We start from the raw sequence: 20,596 nt of genomic DNA, 5'->3' as shown, positions 1-20,596 counted from the left end.
CATCCAGCCACCTCATTCTCTGTCGTCCCTTTCTTCTATTGCCCTCAATCTTTCCCAGCATTAGGCCCTTCTCCAGTGACTCCTTCCTTCTCATTAGGTGGCCAAAGTATTTGAGTTTCAACTGCAGGATCTGGCCAAAACTTGTGCTTAGCACAAACCTTCCTCCTCCTACAAAGGGGAAGGGATTAACTGTAGGATCAAAGGAAGTTTGTTTCATCAGGTTTATCTGGTGCTACCCCCGAGGCAATCCCTCCTTTTCTGTCTCTATGTGAATGGAGGGCGAATCTCATGCCTAAGTTCAACCCAGGGGGATTCAGAAAGCAGGGAAACATCTACTTTATCTGCTTTTCTGAACTGAGGTCCAGAAAATTGCTAGGAACCTCTCCAGAGTTGGGGAAAAGATGGCATGTTAAAAACAGACCTATACACAAGGTAGCCACGAGTTCATCTAATTTATAGAAAGCCTCCTGTGGATGTGGGCTCAAGCTTCATCCATGTCACTAAACAAAACATGCACCAGGTGGACTGAAAGATCAGGAACATTGACAAGTTCAGGTGGCCTCATAATTGTGGACTGGGTTTTACTTAACATTTTTTTAAAAATGCACAAAAGTTGCTCATAAATATTCTCAAAGAATTTGAGAATCCTGATCTACTAATAGAAATGGCATTTGATGAAATGAACCCTTAGTATAGGTATGTGTATATTTGGAACAAAGTTTTCCTAGGACAGAAACTCAAAATTAAAATAATAATTGCAATGCTGTTTATAAATTATAAAATTATAATTAATGCTATGCCCTCTGGTTATCTTTACCAATTCTCCTTTTAAAACCCCTTTTAAAAACATATTCAATTCTAGAAGAGAAGTGAGAAAGGAGACTGACCCAGTGTGGATGAAAAGCTAGGCAGCTGATGGCACCTACTCTCTGGCCCATAAATCCATCATAATACTTGATATTGTTGATCAGCTCACCATGCCCATTGTAGATAGCAGTGAACTGATTCATAGAACCGCTGCAAAGTAAAACAGAACAATATTAATCTTCCAATAGCTGAGCAGACTTTTTCTACCCTGGATTCCAAGACATCTCATACCAGCCAAGTGATTTTTTTTTTTAAAAAAAAACCTCTTTGAATTTTCAACATAACTTTGTCCAAAAACAATCTTATAGCAAAAGATGGAGATGCCCAACTGAAGTCACAGATATAGGAATAGAACGTGCAACTTTGGGATGGTTTGATTTGATACAGTAACTCAAGTAGCCCACGGATGAAATTTGATATAAGCTGTTGACTAATCTCAATAAAGAAAATGCTTCTTCAAAGAGTTGAACCATAACGAGCGAAAGTGAAGATGCTGAGTTTAAGGAAAATTTTAAGAGATAAAACACAGCTTCACAAAACAAATGAAATAAGATACATTATTTATATCAAAAATAAAAATGTATTATGAGCTGCAAAAAGGAGATGATTATATTAGATGGTAACAAAGAGGTACATAAAACGCAGATGTTTGCAATTCGGATACAGTATGCTTAATTAAGAAAAAGAAATTGAAGTGTCTTTAAGAATAAGGTAATTCTTTCCTTCGATTTCTGGAGGCACAAAAAGCTGCTTGGCTGAAAACCTTTAGATCTTACCATGCAAATAAGTTGGCTTGGGGGTGAATATCCAAAGCTGTTAATCCTTTGACTATCTGGAGGACCTTTACTGATTCTGGCATTCTTGGATCAAAGAAACGGACATCACCATTTACACTGCAGACAGATAAAGTGACTATTAATAGTTTGCCCCAACATGGAAAGAGACTTTGTGCATCTCAGAAACTTCTAATTAGCATCAAATTAAGCAAGTGCAGAGTTAACGCTTAGCTTATCAACATTTCTCCTTTCCCTTAATCCTCGTGAGCCTCTTCTTCAGGAAGTATCCACAAAGTTCTAGACAGTACAGAAATCAGCATGAACATATTTGATTCAACTCATTTGATTATAAGGAAATAATGCATACAATACGGGTCATTTCATTTTTTATTTCTCCAACCATGTGTAATGACCCTGGGACACAGGAGGAAGACTCTCAACCTAGACAACTACCATGCCAAAGGTATTTCAGTCCATAAAAACAAAAGGGGATGTGGGAAGTGTCTTAGAAGGGACCCTCCCTAGTTTTCCAGAGAGTAAAAATAAAGAAGGGAAAAGATACTTTCAGATTTGCAAGATTTGTTAATGTAGTCTTGCAATAAGGATAGAGCTAATAATCCTGGTTGTGCTTCTTATTTGGACTACAGATAGTCCTTGACATATGACCTAACCCAAGGTTAGGCAACCTTGGCTCTTTTATGACTCGTGGACTTCAACTCCCAGAATTACTGAGCCAGCCACGCTGAAGGGAAAGGGAGAGGTTCCCAAGCTGAGCCATGTTGGCTCAGGAATTCTGGGAGTTGAAGTCCACGAGTCATAAAAGAGCCAAGATTGTCTGCCCCTGACCTAACCTGAAAAGGGGACTTATGACCCGGATTCAAAGTTCCGATGGTCAGCCCGTGGTCACCTGTCTGCACTCTAGGTACATTGATGGCTGTTTGCAGCGGCCCATGGTCATTTGACTGTGTTTTATGATGGTTTTGCTGAAAACTGGTAGTTACTTCTGGTTTTTTTGGCAAAACAGCACCATAGTAAACAATGGGTTCATTTAACAATGGTGGTATTTGCACTTACCATCATGGTGTTTGTAGTTACGATTGTGGAGTTTGCATAATGACCATAGCAAAAAAAGCCATTTTATGACTGTTACGATTTACTACTGTAATGGGCGGGCTTCATTAAAGTCGTAACTTGAGAACTATATGTTTCTCATGGGACTAACATCAATTTTGCAAGCCAAGCCATCTTTGTTTCTATGGATTGAGATGCCTTTTGCACGACAACTGCCCAGTCTGTGGCTTTTCCTCCTGCTCTCCCAAGACCATTCCCACAGACTCTGTGTATAGTCATCACAAAAACTCTATCTGGTTTTTCTATTTATCTCATTTCGGGAACGAAGATGAGTGAGTTCTGAGAGATGGCAACCGACATGGATCTAAATCATGTGATGGGACCATTTCCCCATCATACTAGTTTTATTTATTATTTATCAACTTATTGATTGATTTCATTCAGGAGTTAGGTCATTCAGGTTCTTTTATGTCAGGGGTCTTCAAACTTGGCAACTTTAAAGACTTGTGGGCTTCACCTCCCAGAGTTCCTCAGCCAGCCTTGGCTGGCTGAGGAACTCTGGGAGTTAAGTCCACAAATCTTAAAGTTGCCAAGTTTGAAGACCCCTGTTTTATGGTAAAGAGTGCAGTATTGCCAGGTTTAGGAGCACCTGTCTTATCTCAGGCCAGAGCATTCATTTTAGCCCAAAAATATCAGAGAAGCACATTATGAGACAAGACTTACAGTAAACCTCTTCCCAATCATTTTTCAGCATAAGCCACTTTGTCTTGGCACACTGTGAAATCTTGTGGGGTGAGATTCTGATTAAGTGCAGTAATCTAATTTAAAAGCACATCACAGATGGGCAGCAGTAACTTAAGACATCTCTCTGACTTTTTTTAGAATGAATGATTTTGAAAGTGGAGGGAGTGTCACTCAGCTAATATAATTATTACAAAGCGATTCAAATTAGATTGTTGGGATATTGAATATTGATCTCAGCCTCCCTTGCACTTACATTAAGAGAAATGTTTTTCTTCAGACACATCAAGAACCTGGACATTAAGGTGCTGCCAAGGGCAAACCTCTTTAGATTGGAGAGGGTCTATCCTGGAGCCCTTGAGGGTGTTACCTGTCCTGGTTCTCCTGTTAGAGACTTCTCAAGAGATGTTTCTTCAAACCTAGTAATTTTGAGATGTGTGGATTTCAGCTGTTGAAGTCCACACATCTTAAAGTTGCCAAGTTTGAAAAACAACGTTCTAGCAGAAGGCAAGTAAAGACTTGATGGACTATTTCCATATAACAGAGCCAAGAAAACATGGGTGGGTGAGGGCAGGTTAGGAAGGGAAAGGACCAGAAAAGAATGGGGAAAAGAAGACAACTAGAATATGGGAAACAGAAAAAAAGAGAGATGCTGTTAGCCCCTGTTGGAAGCCAAACAGTCTAAATTAAGTACATGGATAGTTTTTCATACAAGAAGAAACAATGTCATTTCTATATTGTCATGTTTCTCATACCAAACAATTGTTAAAACAAAATTTTAACTGTTTGTGATCTACTGTGTCTGCAGCTGTGAAAAGGGAAGGAAACTGCCAATAATTTTGCCAACAGTGATGGCAAAGCTATCTATTTGGCATTCTAGGGTCAGCCTGTCAGTTTTTTAGACTCCATTACTTTGGACGGGTTTAGCAATCATATTGTAGTGCCCTTATTGAAAGTAGAAAGGTAGAAATAATTTGATTTTTTTTTTAAACACACACACACACACTACAGCATCCCCTTCATGTGATTCAGAGATGTGTGGATAGTGGTTTTAACCTTTCCTCTCTCCTTTTATGGAACTAGATTAATCATGCAATCAATCAATTAAAAAAAGAATCTAAAAGATACCTATGAAATCCAGAGTATGAAGGAACTCTCTATAATTTGGGTTTCATACATATCATTTAGAGGCTGTAGAATTGTGAAGGCAGGTTGCCTTTCCAAGAATTACTTTGTGGAGGGGGGGGGCGTTTGTTACTAATTTCAATCCTTTTTTAGGATTTTCTCTTGCTCGATATACAGTATGTATCAAGAAACTGGTCTTCATAAGAAGCTGAAAAAAGTATATCAATAATTGATGAAACTTCAAAAATAATGAACTTAAATACCCTGTTCCTGCATCAAATTGCTTTAAATACCATGAAAATTTTTATTGTAAAAATGTGTGTTGTACAATAGTTAGATGTACTTTGTTTATATCGGCTACTTTGGATAATGTTCACAAAGATCTGATTGTGACCCTTCTGCTTTTGGGGAAAAAAAATCGAGTTGAACTTTCACTTGTATGAACTTGTTGCTTTAGAGTTGGCCGCAGTCTGGACTGAAATTCTTAGGCCCGCCAACATGCTTTAGATCAACTGCTGAAATAGCGGCCTTAAGTTCACAAAGGCTTGTTTCAATTCTATTGGAAGTGTCACACACTCAAAGAAATCTCTCTCTTCAGGCTCAGGCCATTTCCACCTCAAAATGCTTCTTAGGAAGGAATGGTTAGAATACCTGCAGTGAATCTCAAGCCCAGCTTTTTAAGCACAAACCATTTGTAGTTCAAACCAATTTGTACACTCCTACACAGGAGTCTTTCAGTGCCTTGCGGCTGATTAATGGCTCTGTAACAATTTTTAAGTATAAATGGTGATTTTAACAGAATAATAGAGTTGGAAGGGACCTTGGAGGTCTTCTAGTCCAACCCCCTGCTCAGGCAGGAAACCCTATACTATTTCAGACAAAAGGCTGTCCAGTCTCTTCTTAAAAACTTCCAGTGTTGGAGCATTCACCGCTTTTGGAGGCAGGTTGTTCCATTGGTTAATTGTTCTAACTGTCAGGAAATTTGTCCTTAGTTCCAGATTGCTTCTCTCCTTGATTAGTTTCCATCCGTTGCTTCTTGTCCTGCCCTCAGGCGCTTTGGAAAATAGCTTGACTCCCTCTTCTTTGTGGCAACCCCTGAGATATTGGAACACTGCTATCGTGTCACCCCTTGTCCTTCTCTTCATTAAACAGTCCTTCTTAAAACTCCATTGCAATGACTGTAATTTACCAGCAGCATAGAACTGAGCAATCAGATCAGATTCAAACCATCTTAAAGGAAAAAAAAACCTTCTAATAAAATTTTTACAGCTACAACTGCTTTTAGTGCCATTTTCTTTACATCCGTTGCTACAATCAATGAAAACAAATTCTGTCACTAAAGTTGACTCTTTTGAGACTGCATTTGTGCTAAAATACTTGACAACCCTTTTTTTAAAAAAGGCTCATTGGGCTAAGACAGGGGTGTCAAAATAAATTTCATTGAGGGCCGCATCAGCATTGCGGTTGCCCTCGGGGGGGGGGAAGGTGGGTGTGGCCAGGATGGGTGCGGCCTACTGGGTGGGTGCGGAAGGAGTGGGTGTGGCCTACTGGGTGGGCCTGGCCAGCTCTACACTGTTCGCATCAAGGATGCCTGTGGGGGCCTGGGCAGGAGTGGGACAGATCTGAGGGTCTCTGGCAGAAGGGGGTGGAACCGGGGCAAGTGCCAAGGCATGGTCCATTTCTTCATTCCTCACAAAGGGTGACACCTCCCCAGCGTGCACCCAGGGGGTGGGACCGACGCGGCAGGGGCTGGTTCCTCGCTGTTTCCAGACGGCCTTGTGGAGCTAAGACTGAATGCGTTTCAGCATAGATGGCCACCACAAAATTGTACATTGGCTCCCAGCCGGCCAGGGCCAAGGCAGCGGGGGCTGTTCCCTCACTGTTTCCAGGATGGCTTCGTGGGCCACATGAACCACTTCATGGGCTGGATCCAGCCCCCGGGCCTTGTGTTTGACATGTCTGGGCTAAGACAACACTGAGATTCTCAAATTGCCTTCAAGGAGTTCTGGTCACTGTAGTATTTGAGACTTAATTACTGGGTAAAAAAAATCTGAAATATCTGTCTATTGTTGAAAAAGTTTTTTGGTCAGTGTCAAAGGAACCCGCTTTTTAGATTTGTTTCACAGGCAGAAGGAAAGACATGACAATATTTGTTTATCTACAACTGCTGTCACTTTTTCTATCCTCTTTCTTGCTACAGTCATAAAAGCAGAATGTGTAGAAAGAAAAAGTAATGTCACCAGATCCCATAAGAATAAACAGACACTCTAGCTGCTCAGTGTGTTCTTGCAGACAGATCACACCTCTGAAGTTCGAACTGACCTTGCTTTCCCTGTGAAGCAAGGGGGGAAAAGGATAGGAGTAGTAGATTATTATTTTTCTCCTCTGTATACCTTTCTGTTACACAAATCTCTAATTGATCTTTTACAGTCTTCTGAATTAATAAATGTCAGTATTCACGATGTTACTTTTTCTTGGCTATGACTCTATGTTCTTTAAATGCTGTTGCTCAGTGCAACTATACCATTCTTCTATAAACGGATGGCTTCCAGATGTGCTGGATGTCAACTCCCGGGATTACAGGGTAAATAACCTGCAGACTGTCAGAAGTTGCTTAACAAGGAAACTTCAGCATCTCTCTTGACACAACATAGGACTGCAGGAACATCTCCCTAAATTATATTATTCATCCAGGCTCAGAAATGCTGCATGTGCCTAATATGTCCAGATTTCAAATTTGGGGAGAGGGCTTTTCCCTGCTTTAGGCAGATATTTCTCCCTTGAAAGATCAGTTGTGTAGTTTGGGGCGTGTGTGTCTTTGGGGACTCTGTGGGGTCCCCAAATTCTGTAGGCTGCCCAAGAAGAAAGCTACCCTGGCATCAGCTGCTCTTTCAGGAGCAGCTTGTGTGCTACCAGTTCCCTCCTCTGACTGTGGAAGACATCTGCGCTCTTCAGCCCTGCTCTTCTTTAGTATGTTTTAAGACAGGGGTCCCCAACCCCCGGTCCATGGCATGCCAGCAACTGGTCCGCACAAACAAGCAAAGCCCCATCCGTGGGATACAGGAAGCATACAAAACCATACACCCTTCGGTCCACGGAAAAACCTCTCTCCACGGAACTGGTCCCCGGTGCCCAAAAGGTTGGGGACCTCTGTTTTAAGACCAAATTAATAACTTACTTTTACAGCTTAGCCTTTCTCCTGGAGAGGCTATGCATTTTTTTTGGTTTGTTTTTAATACTGAAACTATGATTTGTTTTTGATTTGTGACTATTGTTTCATGATATATGTATTCTATTTGGATTTTCATTATTCTTTATTGAATTTTGCTAGACATGGGATGCCTTTGCTGAGAGCATATGGGATATAAGTATACCAAATAAATAATCAGCAGTTAGTACCTAAGGAGGCACAGGGGCTTAGTCCTGGGATGACAGAAATTAAGTCACACATCTTTTAGGCAATATTAGCTGACAGTCAGCTCTTCCTATTCCTGCAGACTTACACTGGAAAACTCCAGGTTTTGTCTAGTATTAGCCAGGATTCTTATTACTGGATTTGCACAACAGATTTAACCTAGTGATCATATCTGCTTGTTTTCTTGATGTGCAAAATACATTTCCAGCTTGCCTTTCCTCTGGGACATCCAATTCAATATATATTCACAAAGCTTACATTCTTTCCCTTCTATATACCAATTAGCCTTAGGTCTCCTTAGCCTCAGGAAATTTGTTGTATCAAATTCTTTCACGGCATGCCTGAATTGCATCCTCTTTTGGTAAAGCAAACTGAACAGCATGTTATTGAAGATAATAGGGAAGGTACATGGGAGTCAACACATACCCAGTTCTAAGGAAGATATGAGTCCCTTCTGAATCCGAATGAGAAATGCTATTGCTGAAAATTCTGTGACAATTGCCCAATGGCAGGGCATCTGTGGAGGTTAATTCAACCACCACACAGAGACCTCCAGGGGAAGTATGGTGAACTGAAGATGTCTCTGCAAAAGCAGAGCTGATGACCACAGCAAGTGAGTAGACTGGTTTCTTGGACTCTGGATAAAGAGAGGATGAGAGATTGCCCAAATGTGCTCTGGATGACTACTCCTGATGAGGAGATTGCATGATAGCACTTTTCTGTGGGTTTGAATGCTGGGAGATGAAGGGATCAGCCAACTTGCTCATAACCATGGAAGAGTCTTTTAAAGGACACTAGATTCGCAAACCTTACTTTCTAATCACTTCTGGAAATTGTCTATTAATCATCTGAAAAGACCTTAGGAACAACAAGTCTGAAAAGTCATTAGGTGAGTTTGTTCAACTCTGAACAAAAAGAAAAAAAAATTGTAAGCTTAAGAACTTAAAGAATTTGAAATAAATACAAAAAAATAAATAAAATTATGATGTAAGAAAGTTGTAAATGGATTAAGGCTCTAGATACATTTGGCGTGTTGATTTTTACTATAAGGTTTTGGAATTAATTACTGTATAAAAAAACAGCTTCTCATAGGAAACAGATTTATTTTGGCTATCCTGGCCAATTGTTAAATAATAACAAGATAAGTGACTTTATGATTTCAGAAACTTGACACTAGAAGACTCTAAATGGAAGGAAAAAAACATACAAGCCTGTTCTTGATATCGGTTAGTACTGGGAGTTACAAAATGACACAAAACATTTTTGTATTACAAACCGTAAGGGAGATCTTTGAAGAATGGAGCCACAAGCAAGTAGGTAATTACAACATCAACCCCTGCCCTGTGGAACCTCTTGCCCCTCCAGAGCAGGGGTAGTCAATCATCAACCCCTGCCCTGTGGAACCTCTTGCCCCTCCAGAGCAGGGGTAGTGAACCTTGGCTCTTTTATGACTCGTGGACTTCAATTCTCAGAATTCCTGAGCCAGCTTAGCTGGCTCAGGAATTCTGGGAGTTGAAGTCCACGAGTCATAAAAGAGCCGAGGTTGACTGCCCCTGCTCCAGAGTGAGGTCGGTCCCAACCTGCCTGACCTTTTGTAACAGCCTAAAGACCTGGCTCTGCCAGTTAGCTTGGGGCTCCGATGAGGGAGCATCACAAGGGAAGTGGTTGATCTATTAACAACAGATCCTACCTCCCCTAACATCCTGCTCCTGCCCTCCCCATCTTTTAATTGGCCTGTAGTGTTTGAATTTAAATAAATAAATTTCATTAAATACATGAAAACATAAAACTTATAAATAAAGCTCCTAATGAAGGAATGACAGCTGTGGAACAAATTTTATCTATTAAGACAGAGAAAGTAGAGAAAGTAGAGTTACAGATGACATCCAAGAGAACGATTTGAAAAAGTATACTCTCCTAGATATACAAAAGAAACTGGCTGAAGTTTTAAAAATTAAAAGAGAAATACAAATGATTAATTCAATAAAATGGTTCATAATAGGTTTTCTTATTGGATCTACGAAAGAGGCTTATTGAAACCTTGAAGAAATCTGTGTGATGGGATAAGGAAGACCTGAAGAGAAATCAAATCCCATGACGATATCTGATTGAATTAAAGATTAAGACTGTTAGAAGTAAGAGGAAGCAATATAAATTTAGTTTATTTGATCATGTTCAGACAAGATTTTTTTTTTTTTTGCTAAGTTCTGGACTTTTATGGATTTTTTTGCTGGCACCAGGATGGAAATATTGAAGCTTTATGGATTTGCTTATTAAGGAATGGAATATGAGATGAAGAGATATCTATTGGTAACCTTATAGGATGTGAAGAGTTTTTTTTAATACTTATTGTGATGAAAGTTAGAAGTCACTTTTTATATATGTCCTTTTTTATTAAATTATTTTCTTTTTCTTGTTTCTTTCTTTTTTGTTTTTCCTGCAGTTTTTATTCTTTTTCCTATTCTTATCTCTTTCTGCAAGTTTAGTTCATATTAGTTTTTACTATTATAATCAAAAATCTTAATAAAATTATATTCCTAAAAAAGGAAACTATCACACAGACCTTGACATCCTGCAAATTAAAGTACTTTACTTCATTCCTAGGGAAAATAAGGATGACAGAATTTGCTGCTCAATAGCAGTTGCAGGAAATATTACATCAGAGAGAATTATATGCTTTTTTAACCCAGGCTACAGAGAACAATTTCTCTAAAAAAAAAAAAAAAAAAAACAAATGGCAATGTAGAGGCAATAAATTATATTCTGCTGTCCCGTGAATGGAACACTTAATAGAGAGAGTGCTCTCACATCATATTTATTGAGAATAAGGAATGGATTTATGCACAAAAATTTGCTAGATGGGAAAATAATTCCTCATAGCAATAAGCTCAGAACATGCAATGAAATCTCTCCCACTGTTTCTTTTTTTTAAATTTCTTTTCTTGCTAGCAAAAGATTTGTGAGTGCCAATGTGATCTAGAGGTTAAGATAGTGAACTAGGAATGAAGTTCAAGGCCACATTCTGCCATGGAAGCTCAACTGGCAGACACCGCTCTCTGTCAATCCAACCTACCTCACAGTTTGGCTTCTTTTAGGGGGTGGAAAGAAACCACTGGAGGGAGAACCAAGTCTGTTGCCTTGGTTCTTCAAGAAAAGGGAAGTTACAGATCTAATGAACAAATTACTTTTTTTGGCTAGTTGCCCAATTCTTCTCTTTTACTTCAGAGTCAGGAAAAAAATTCTGATTAAAGTGGAGGATTGTTCCTTTTAAAGTTTTCAAAATGAGAGCTGTCAGCTCAGATTTCTTCCTAAGGATAAAGAAAGCAGGCCTAAAAGCTGGGCCCTACTTCCAGACTTGTCAGTTGCAATACTTGTGTTTCTGTCCTTGAGAGTCCAAGAGGTTACCTCGAAAGGGGTGGCCTTTTCTCTTGGATTGGGGTGCTCCCTCTTACAAACACTGCTGTCCTCCTTGTATACAGGTAGTCCTTGACTTACGACAGTTCATTTAGTGACCGTTCAAGGTTACAACAGCACTGAAAAAAGTAACTCATGACTCTTTTCCACACTTAGGGGCACTGCAGCATCCCCATGGTCACATGATCAAAATTTGGAAACATGACATCCGACTCATATATGTGAGTGTTGCAGTGTCCTGGGGTCACCTTTTGTGACTTTCTGATAGGCAAAGTCAATGGGGAAGCCAGATTCACTTAACAATCATCTTACTAACTTAACAACTTCAGCGATTCGCTAAACGACTGTGGCAAGAAAGGTCGTCAAATGGGCTAAAACTCGCTTCACAACTTTCTCATACAGCAACAGAAATTTTGGCTTTGATTGTGGCTGTAAGTTGAGGAACTACCTGTAATTTGGCTCTCCAGTCTTAGATAAGACCGACGGTTAACTGCAGAGTTGTACAATTTTGTCAATGACTTTGAGTAGCGTTTGTTCCAATCTTCTTTAAAAGCCATCGTTCTAAGAAACAAGGCTATTCTTTTGCCATTCCAGTTTTGAATCCCGAGTTAATTGGCGGACAGAAATGCCAAAGTAAAGAGCTCAAACCTCACTGCTGTTTAAATACCGGAGACAGCTTTTCAAACAAGAGTAATGTTTTGGCAGGAAAATGTCACATAAATATTCAGAGGTTCTTGTTCCTTTTCATTTACTCCATTTTTTTTTTACCTGACACTCATGATGTTGCCTTCAGGATGTTTCTGCAAATATGCCTTCACCACCCAAGCTGTATGCTCTCGATAGGTCATCACACGGCTACAAGTGAAAGGAGAGAGTCTGAAAATAAGATCTGGAGAAAACCCCGAAGCTGCTACAAGGAGAACCATCTGTTTCCTGGGATGGCTTGACCACAGAAGTGGAGGTGTAAGCCACTGAATGAGAGCTGGCACATTTAGGCACCCCTCTTCCTGCAGCTGCTTATTTCAACAGGTACTCTTGCTATGTCTTGGGCTTGATAGGTGCAGCAAAGGAGAAAATGGATAGGCAGCAATCATGCCTTGCATGTATGTGATTAAAGCCTGCCTTGTACAATAAAGTAATAGGAGCTTATCTGTAATTTAATGCCAGCAGTAATTTCATCACACATTTATTTCAGGCAAGGGAAAAATCCACATAACAGTGCCCTATCTTTTATGTTAACAATAATATATTTTGGTTAACAAACTTCACCCATAGCATTTGTTTCTAGGTCCTTCCTTCCTTCCTTCCTTCCTTCCTTCCTTCCTTCCTTCCTTCCTTCCTTCCTTCCTTCCTTCCTTCCTCCCACCCACCCACCCACCCACCATATAGGAAGGTCTACGTTGTTAAAATTCACCCAAGCTTAAGATGTATATGGAAAGGGAGAAGAGAAAAACCATCTTTGCAACTGATGGTAATCTGGAGAACATTGCTGGGGCAAGTGCTCCTACTTCATGCATCGCCACCTGAGCCAACCAGTCAGAACAAATATAAGCTTTCCTTGCTGTTGTGAGGAATGAGGTGGCTGTCTTACCATTCACTCAGAGCCATCCGTCGATCATAAACCCGAATGGAGCCATCTCCAAGCCCAGCTACAATGAGCGAACGATGAGAATCACAGGACAGACTCGTGACACAGCTGTCAGCCCCCGTGGGAATATCCTAAAACATTAAAATAGCAATTCAAAACTGAAAATTTGCTGGCCATATATTTTATTTAGTTCAGAAAGTATAGGCTGTCTCTTAAAGCAAATGCAAGCATGCAAATTCAAAAAAGATAATAAAAACATCGTAACTAAACCACATCGTAAGTATAACATCACGATGAAAATATTTTAAAAAGAGGCAGAGCATAATAGGATTTATCTCCTATGTTTTAAGCTTGACAAATCCTGAGTGGAATAGAATTCACACATGAGGGATAATTGCTAATGTAATTGTTCTTATTAATGGGACAATATTGTACTAATTACTGTAATGGAACATTAGGGCCTCAGATATTACTCTTTTTATGTGGATACACTAATAGGTGTTGGCAATTTTTCAAACAATTCATTCCTAGACTCTTTATAAATTTAAAGGTCAATACATGCATTCTGTTTGGGTCTTGAAATGCAACCAGTAGAATTGGTAAAATATGTATGTCAAATGTTTCAGACACTTAAACAATAAAGTGGTCAATAATTTGCACCAGTTGATCTTTCCAAATTATTTTAAAAGGCAATCCACAGAGCACATTAGATTAATTCAGCCCAGATGCCACATTTTTATACTTAGAATAGAATAGAATAGAGTTGGAAGGAACCTTGAAGGTCTTCTAGTCTAGCCCCCTGCTTAAGCAGGAGAACCTATAAGATCTCAGACAAGTGACTGTCTAGCCTCTTCTTAAAAATCTCTAGTGATGGAGCACCCACGATTTCTGAGGGCAAACTGTTCCACTGGTTAATTGTCCTCACTGTCAGGAAGTTTCTCCTTAATTCCAGGTTGCTTCTCTTTGATCAGTTGCCAACCATTGTTTCTTGTCCTTCCCTCTGGTGCTTTGATGAATAATGTGACCTCCTCTTCTTTGTGGCAGCCCCTCAAATACTGGAACACTGCTGTCATGTCTCCCCTATTTCTTCTTTTCTTTAGACTAGCCAAACCCAAGTCCTGCAGCCGTTCTTCGTATGTTTTAGTCTCCAGGCCTTTGAACATCCTAGTTGCTCTTCTCTGAGTTCCCTCCAAATTCTCAACATATTTTTTGGCTGCAATATTCCAGGTGTGGTCTTACTAGGGTTTTATAAACCGGTACTAATATTTCGTGTAATCTTGATTCTATGCCTCTGTTTATACAACACAGGATTGTATTAGCTTTTTTGGTGGCTGCTGCACACTGCTGGCTCATAGTTAAGTGATTGTCCACTAGGATTCCAAGGTTCCTCTCACAGTTACTGTTTTGAGCCAGTAATCTGTACTTGTACCTTTGATTTTTCCTGCCTAAATGTAAAACTGTGCTTTTCTCCACATTGAAACTTATTTTGTTGGACAGGGCCCGTTTTCAAGTTGTCAAGACCTTTTTGGATCCTGCGTTTGTCTTCTGGGATGTTGGATACTCCTGCCAGTTTAGTGTCATCTGCAAATTTGATGAGTTCCCTTTCAATTCTCTCATCTAAGTCATTTATGCAGATATTAAAGAATACTGGGTCTAAGACGGAACCACTGTTTTTTTCCATGTGGATGTGGTGCCATTGAGGACTACTCGAGTACAGTTTGCCAGCCAGCTACAGATCCATCTGGGAGTGATATTGTCTATTCCACCTTTTTCTAGCTTACCAAGGAGTAGGTTGTGGTCTACTTTATCAAATGCCTTACTGAAATCTAAGTATACTACGTCGACAGCATTTTGCTGCTCTATTAGTTTAGTCAATTTATCAAAGAATGAAATAAGATTGGTTTGGCAGGATCTGTTTTTAACAAACTCATGCTGGCTACTAGTTATAACTCTGTTTGCTTCTAGTTTTTCACAGATCTGTTTTTTGATTATCTTTTCTAGGATCTTCCCAGGTATTGATATTAAACTGATTGGTCTGTAGTTTCCTGGGTCCGCTTCTTCCCCTTTCTTGAAGATGAGAACCACATCAACCCTTTTCCAATTCTCAGGTATTTCCCGTGCTCCAGGATTTTTGAAAGATATGGTGTAGTGGTTCTGAGATAACGTCTGCCAGTTCCTTCAGAACTCTGGGATGTAGTCTGTCAGGTCCTGATGATTTATATTTGTCAAGGTCGGATAGGTGTTCTCTTACCATTTCCTTCCTTATTTTAATGTTTGTTTCTAGTTTATCTTTTGCAGTGGTTTTTTTGATATATTGGGCTATAGTATCTTTTTGTGTGAAGACTGATGCAAAGAATGAGTTAAACAGCTCTGCTTTCTTCATTGCCTGTTATTTCCTTGCTATCCTCTCTCTTTAGTGGACCTACAGTTTCCTTAACCTTTTTCTTGTTGTTAATATGTTGGAAGAATTTTTTTTTAATTATCCTTGATTTCTGTAGCAAGTCTTTGTTCATTCTGAGCCTTTGCTTTCCTGACTTCATCTTTGCATGTTCTGGCTGTCTGCTGATAATCAGCCTTAGTTATGTGCTCCTCTTTCCATTTTTTGTATCTGTCCCTTTTGTCTTTCAGTTTGTCAGATCTGGTTTCTTCTTGAATTTCTTGTTTTTGTTTTTCAGTGGTATTGTGCTAGTCTGGGCTTTTATAATCACATTTTTCAGAGTTTCCCCACACTTCTTGGGTTGTTTTCCCATTTAGAATTTTCATCCATGGAATCTTTCCTAGGTTATCTCTGAGTTTGTTAAAATTGTCTCTTTTGAAGTTTAAGTCAGTGGTTGGATTGTTTACTATTGCTAGTGTTTTCATTATATTAAATTCCAGTATGACGTGATCACTTTCACCCAAGGTTCAACTCCCTCTATCACTTCTTCTCTATTAGTGAGGATTAAATCCAGTAAGCTTTACATCTAGTTCGCTCCTCCACCTTCTGGATGACAAAGTTGTCGACCAGGTTGGTTAGGAATCTGTTTGATCTCCCGCTTACTGCAGAGTTTGTCTCCCAGTTGATATTTGGATAATTGAAGTCTCCCATTACTACTGTGGTATGCTTCTTACACACGTTTGTTAACTGGCTGCAAAGAGTTCATCTATTTCTTCTGATTGGTTGGGTAGCCTGTAATATACACCTATGGCAATGTCACTTTTTTCTCTTTTATATTGACCCACTTGTGGGTATGTATGTATGTTTTCCCTATTTGTATGGTTTATAATTCTTGTCAGTTTAAATCAAGTAGTTTGGCCCAATATTTTAAATTACTGACAGTTATTTAATACATATAATATAAATAAAAACTAATTTTCACCATGTATCTGGGGGGGGGGGAAGCAATGATATAGGCATCCATTTAAATTCAGGAGGTAACTTTAAAAAACTCAGTGTACTACTCTGTATCTCCTTTTTCCTTTTTCCTTTCTCAGACATATGCCAGAACATCTTGACTAAAAACATATTTTCTATATGTTAATAGTACTATTTGTAGACCATCCCAAGTCAACTCTACCTTATACCACATGGAGAATAATATAGATCTTCACTAGATGATTCTCATATTCCCTCATATCTTATCAATTGTGGTAGAATTTTATAAATGCACAACCATGGTTTGATACAGGGAAAAGATGACCCAATTTGATTTAAAGGTACTGTACTTTCCGGCGTATAAGATGACTTTCACAAGCTTTAAAATTGGCACCGAAGATGGGGGTCGTCTTATACACTGAGTCGTCCTATACGCTGGAAATAACGGTAGTTTCCGGCATATAAGATGACTTTCTAGGCATGCGACTCAGTGCCGAAGACGGGGGTCATCTTATACGCCAGGTCGCCTTATACGCCGGAATATACAGTACCTATATGTAGTGGTTACCACAGTAAGCTGGACCTGTTTTCATTATTATTTCTGACATTTTCAACAGCCAGACAATGATAGATCCCACACTTTACCCAGTAATTGCACCATGGACATGCCCAGCATCCGGCTGAGTCTGCTGACCCTTGAGAATGCTCAATTTGCCTTTCTTAAGGAGGGCCTTCTCCCACACAAACCTCACCATGATAGACATATATCACTCTGTGTGTGTGTGTGTGTTTATGTATTTGTAGATTTAAGCTCACATTAGCAATCCTAATGTGAAAAAAAAAATCATGGTTTCCGCATTGCTAATTGATGGTAGCTATAAAGGAATTAAGCACTGATCTGAGGATGAGAAAGGTATGAGCGAGCCTGCACTTAATAGGGGAGGAAATAATTACTTTGCAGAAAAGATTATAGTGGTGAGAAAGGGGGGGGGGAATAAAAATAACCCAACCTTGATTTTGTTTAGTTAGGATAGGACAGAGAGAGATAAAGACAAGATCTCAAGAATCTGTTAGTCTGTCTTGCTGCAATAAACACCCCTGGAATCTCTGATGTGCACCTGCAAATGCACATCAAATTAAAGTGCCACACATAGCTCTGAGGTCCAAACCTGTTGTTCATGCCTGCCACAGGGGGTATTCCAGCAACTGGGGTTCTAGGCAAGTCATACAACTCCTTTTTATCTCCCTGAAATCCCTAAATTCAGCAATCCCAAATATAACAGCAGATTTAGGAAGTAAATGTTAATTTTTATTTTTACTTCTTCAACATCTGATGCCCTATGTAACTTGGTGCCCTATTTGGTGACTGTTTAATTAACCAAAATGGACAGGTCACCCTCGATATGACCTTTTTGGGGGAGTGGAAGGTATCCATATTATAGACTTCTCAGAATTTAGAAAAAAGGGGTTTGAAAAATATTACAGGGCTGGAACATTCTCATGTTATCAGGAAAGCAAGAAGCAACCTTCCCAGACTGCTTCAAATACAAATATCTATTTCAAGATTCTGAAACCTATCCCCCTTTTTAATACAGTAAATCTGATTAAAAAGACTCAGAATCTAGCCTTTTGTGGTTCTGAGTGGCTGTTATGGGTTTAACAGTGTTGGTACAATCCGGCTTCCTCATTCCTTATTTTCTTTTTGCTGATTAACAACATCTTTCTCATTTACTATAACTTTCCAAATTTATGCTGACTGCACAATTATCTTTTTTTTTTAATTTGCGTCATGTGCCTTTGTTACTTAAGTATGCATTTGCCCTGGGCAATTTTTAACTGGAAAGGTAGATTACCTGCGAATACAATTTGTTACCCACTTCCACTGGAGACAGTAACAGGGTTCAACAACAGGTGCATTAGACTATTTTCCCCTGAAGTATCTGCCATAACAAGCATCTTAGTGCTGTGGGACTCTTTTGGTTTTTATGAGCACTGTCATTTTACCTTAGTGCAGTTTACCGAGTTATTGCTGTTGGCCTCTTTTACAGAAGCGAACTACCGTGCTCTTGTAATTCAGATCTGGGCAACATTAATGCACAGCACAACAAAACAAAATCAAAAGATGCTGCAGGGGTATTCTACAAATTACTTTACGGCCCATGGTCTTTGTTCTGACAAAGACACTGGGATTACTTCCAGTATATAAAATTATGCTGAAATATGTGAAAGTGAGATTATGACTCTCATTTTTGTCCTGAGGCACTTGTGAAAAAAAAGGGACTTTAATATATGTGAAAAGAGTTCAGAATCCATCAGATTCTTCATATGGGTACTCAGATAGGGGCTCAAACATTCACTGGCCCAGTACTGCCTGGCAACAAATAGGGAAAACAGCTCTTCATTTCAAAGATGTGAGCTTAATAAAAATCTTGTAAGTCAAATAAATGTCTTGGAGATGTCGCTTTTTTTTCACTCAGTTATACACGCTATATGAAAAGGCAGGACAGAAAGTTAAAGGCAGTTTAAAGCACAACTTTTCTCGGAGAGTAATAAATCTACACTTGCTCAATGCACAGCTAACAACAAAGTGGCATAAGAAGGAAATCTAACCATAGTGGAAGAGTAGATGGAGCATCTTACAGGAAGATATCAGTGCTGAAACAAGAAAAAAGCCTGTTTGACAGTCACCGTTTCTTGAGCCTTACAGAGTGACTGATGACCTGCTAAGGTGGCAGAAAGACTAAAGAAGATCTTACAGGCATATATATTCATGAAGACCAATCTGGCTTTCTGCCAAAAAGACAGCTAAGGGATAACATGAGGACTGTTTTAAGTATCATTGAATATTAACAATACCATAATGAGAAACAGGCAGCTCTAATGTTCTTAGATGCAGAGAAGGCCTTTGACAATCTAAACTGGGTTTTTATATTTAAAGTGCTGGAAGAAATGGACTTTGGAGAGAACTTTATTCAAGGAATCAAGGTTGATTATACATCACAGCAGGCAAAAATGGTTATCAATGGTGATTTAACGAATTCATGTGAAATTCAAAAGGGTCTGAAATAAGGATGCCCCTTGTCTGTTTATATTGGTGCTGGACGTTTTGAACAGAGATATTAGACAAGATGAGAAAATAATGGGTATAAGCATCAAGACAGAAGTTTATAAACTGAGGGCATTTGCTGATGATTTGGTTATATTCCTGCAAGACCAAAAAATAAGATAGAATATTTGATGAGGAAATTAAATGTGTTTTTGGGGCTTTAGCAGGTTTTAAAATAAGCAAACAGAAAACAACAATGTTCATTAAGAATATATCCTCTCAGGATTGTGATATATTGATTAAAAAATCTGATTTTAAGGTTAAGGAAAAGGTGAAATATTGGGGGTGTTATGTTGACAAACACAAATACAAAACTGTTTCAAAATAATTATGTGCCTCCCTGGAATGATATTAAAAAAGATTGACAGAGATGCGACAAATTACATTTATCACTGGGTAGAATTTCTGTAATTAAGATGAATGTTTTACCAAAGATGCTCTTTTTGTTTCAACTGATATTCCATTTAAACCATGGCAGAGGGATATTTCCAAGTTTATAGGGCAAGGCAAGAAACCAAGAATTAGATATAAGTTAGCAGAGATGGCTAAACTGACCATTCTGATCAAAGAAAAGAATATAAGTACTTTTGTTTCTACTTGGAAACCGCTTCTGGACTTTGTGCTTGAGGTGGAAAAAAAATGATACTGTGATTTTGGGTTTTACTGATTAGATTGATTTGTTGTTATAAAAATGGCTAGTTTATACTATTATAGAAAAGTAAAAAGTTGAGATTCGATGTTAATGCCTTATTTTACTGCAACAGAGGGAGTTGGAAGTCAATGCCTTTTTTTTCTTTCCTCCTACACTTCTCTTTTTCTCTTCCCCTTACCTTTGTTTCTACTTGCTTTTGTATTTTCATATTTTATACTATAAGCTAATAAAGAATAAATATGTGATGACCTCCTAAGGTGAGTCACTTACAGTGATTGCCCTCCAAAGAGAATTGTGGCTGCTGCCATTTTTTTTTTATCTCACCATGACTGCACGGTACTTTACAGGGTTACAGGAGTATATAAAGGATATTGAACTCCAAAGCCCCTTATTTCCTCCAGAAAGGAGAAAAGGACTTTCCCAGAAAACATTTTGCTTCACTCTGTCAGGCTCCAAACTTTGGAATGGGCAGTTTTATAATGCTTT

At 39.0% G+C, this 20,596-nt stretch overlaps 1 protein-coding gene across 3 annotated transcripts in view; it reads right to left on the bottom strand.

The window, feature by feature from the left end:
* The window catches only part of RPTOR (regulatory associated protein of MTOR complex 1), a 425,821-nt gene that overhangs the window by 2,312 nt on the left and 402,913 nt on the right, over positions 1-20,596 (bottom strand). For all 3 annotated transcript variants that reach the window (XM_039346112.1, XM_039346121.1, XM_039346131.1), the window contains 4 exons: positions 13,001-13,128; positions 12,178-12,264; positions 1,644-1,760; positions 888-1,017 (listed from right to left, as the gene is read on the bottom strand). In XM_039346112.1, the coding sequence (XP_039202046.1) occupies positions 888-1,017; positions 1,644-1,760; positions 12,178-12,264; positions 13,001-13,128 (462 nt within the window). The remainder of the gene's footprint in view (positions 1-887; positions 1,018-1,643; positions 1,761-12,177; positions 12,265-13,000; positions 13,129-20,596) is intronic.

This window comes from Crotalus tigris, unplaced genomic scaffold (assembly GCF_016545835.1).
Source record: "Crotalus tigris isolate CLP2741 ecotype Arizona unplaced genomic scaffold, ASM1654583v1 scf7180000017551.9496454, whole genome shotgun sequence".
NCBI lineage: Eukaryota > Metazoa > Chordata > Lepidosauria > Squamata > Viperidae > Crotalus > Crotalus tigris.
The sequence above is the reverse complement of the archived record's forward strand: the minus strand, read 5'-3'. Positions and strand labels throughout refer to the sequence as shown.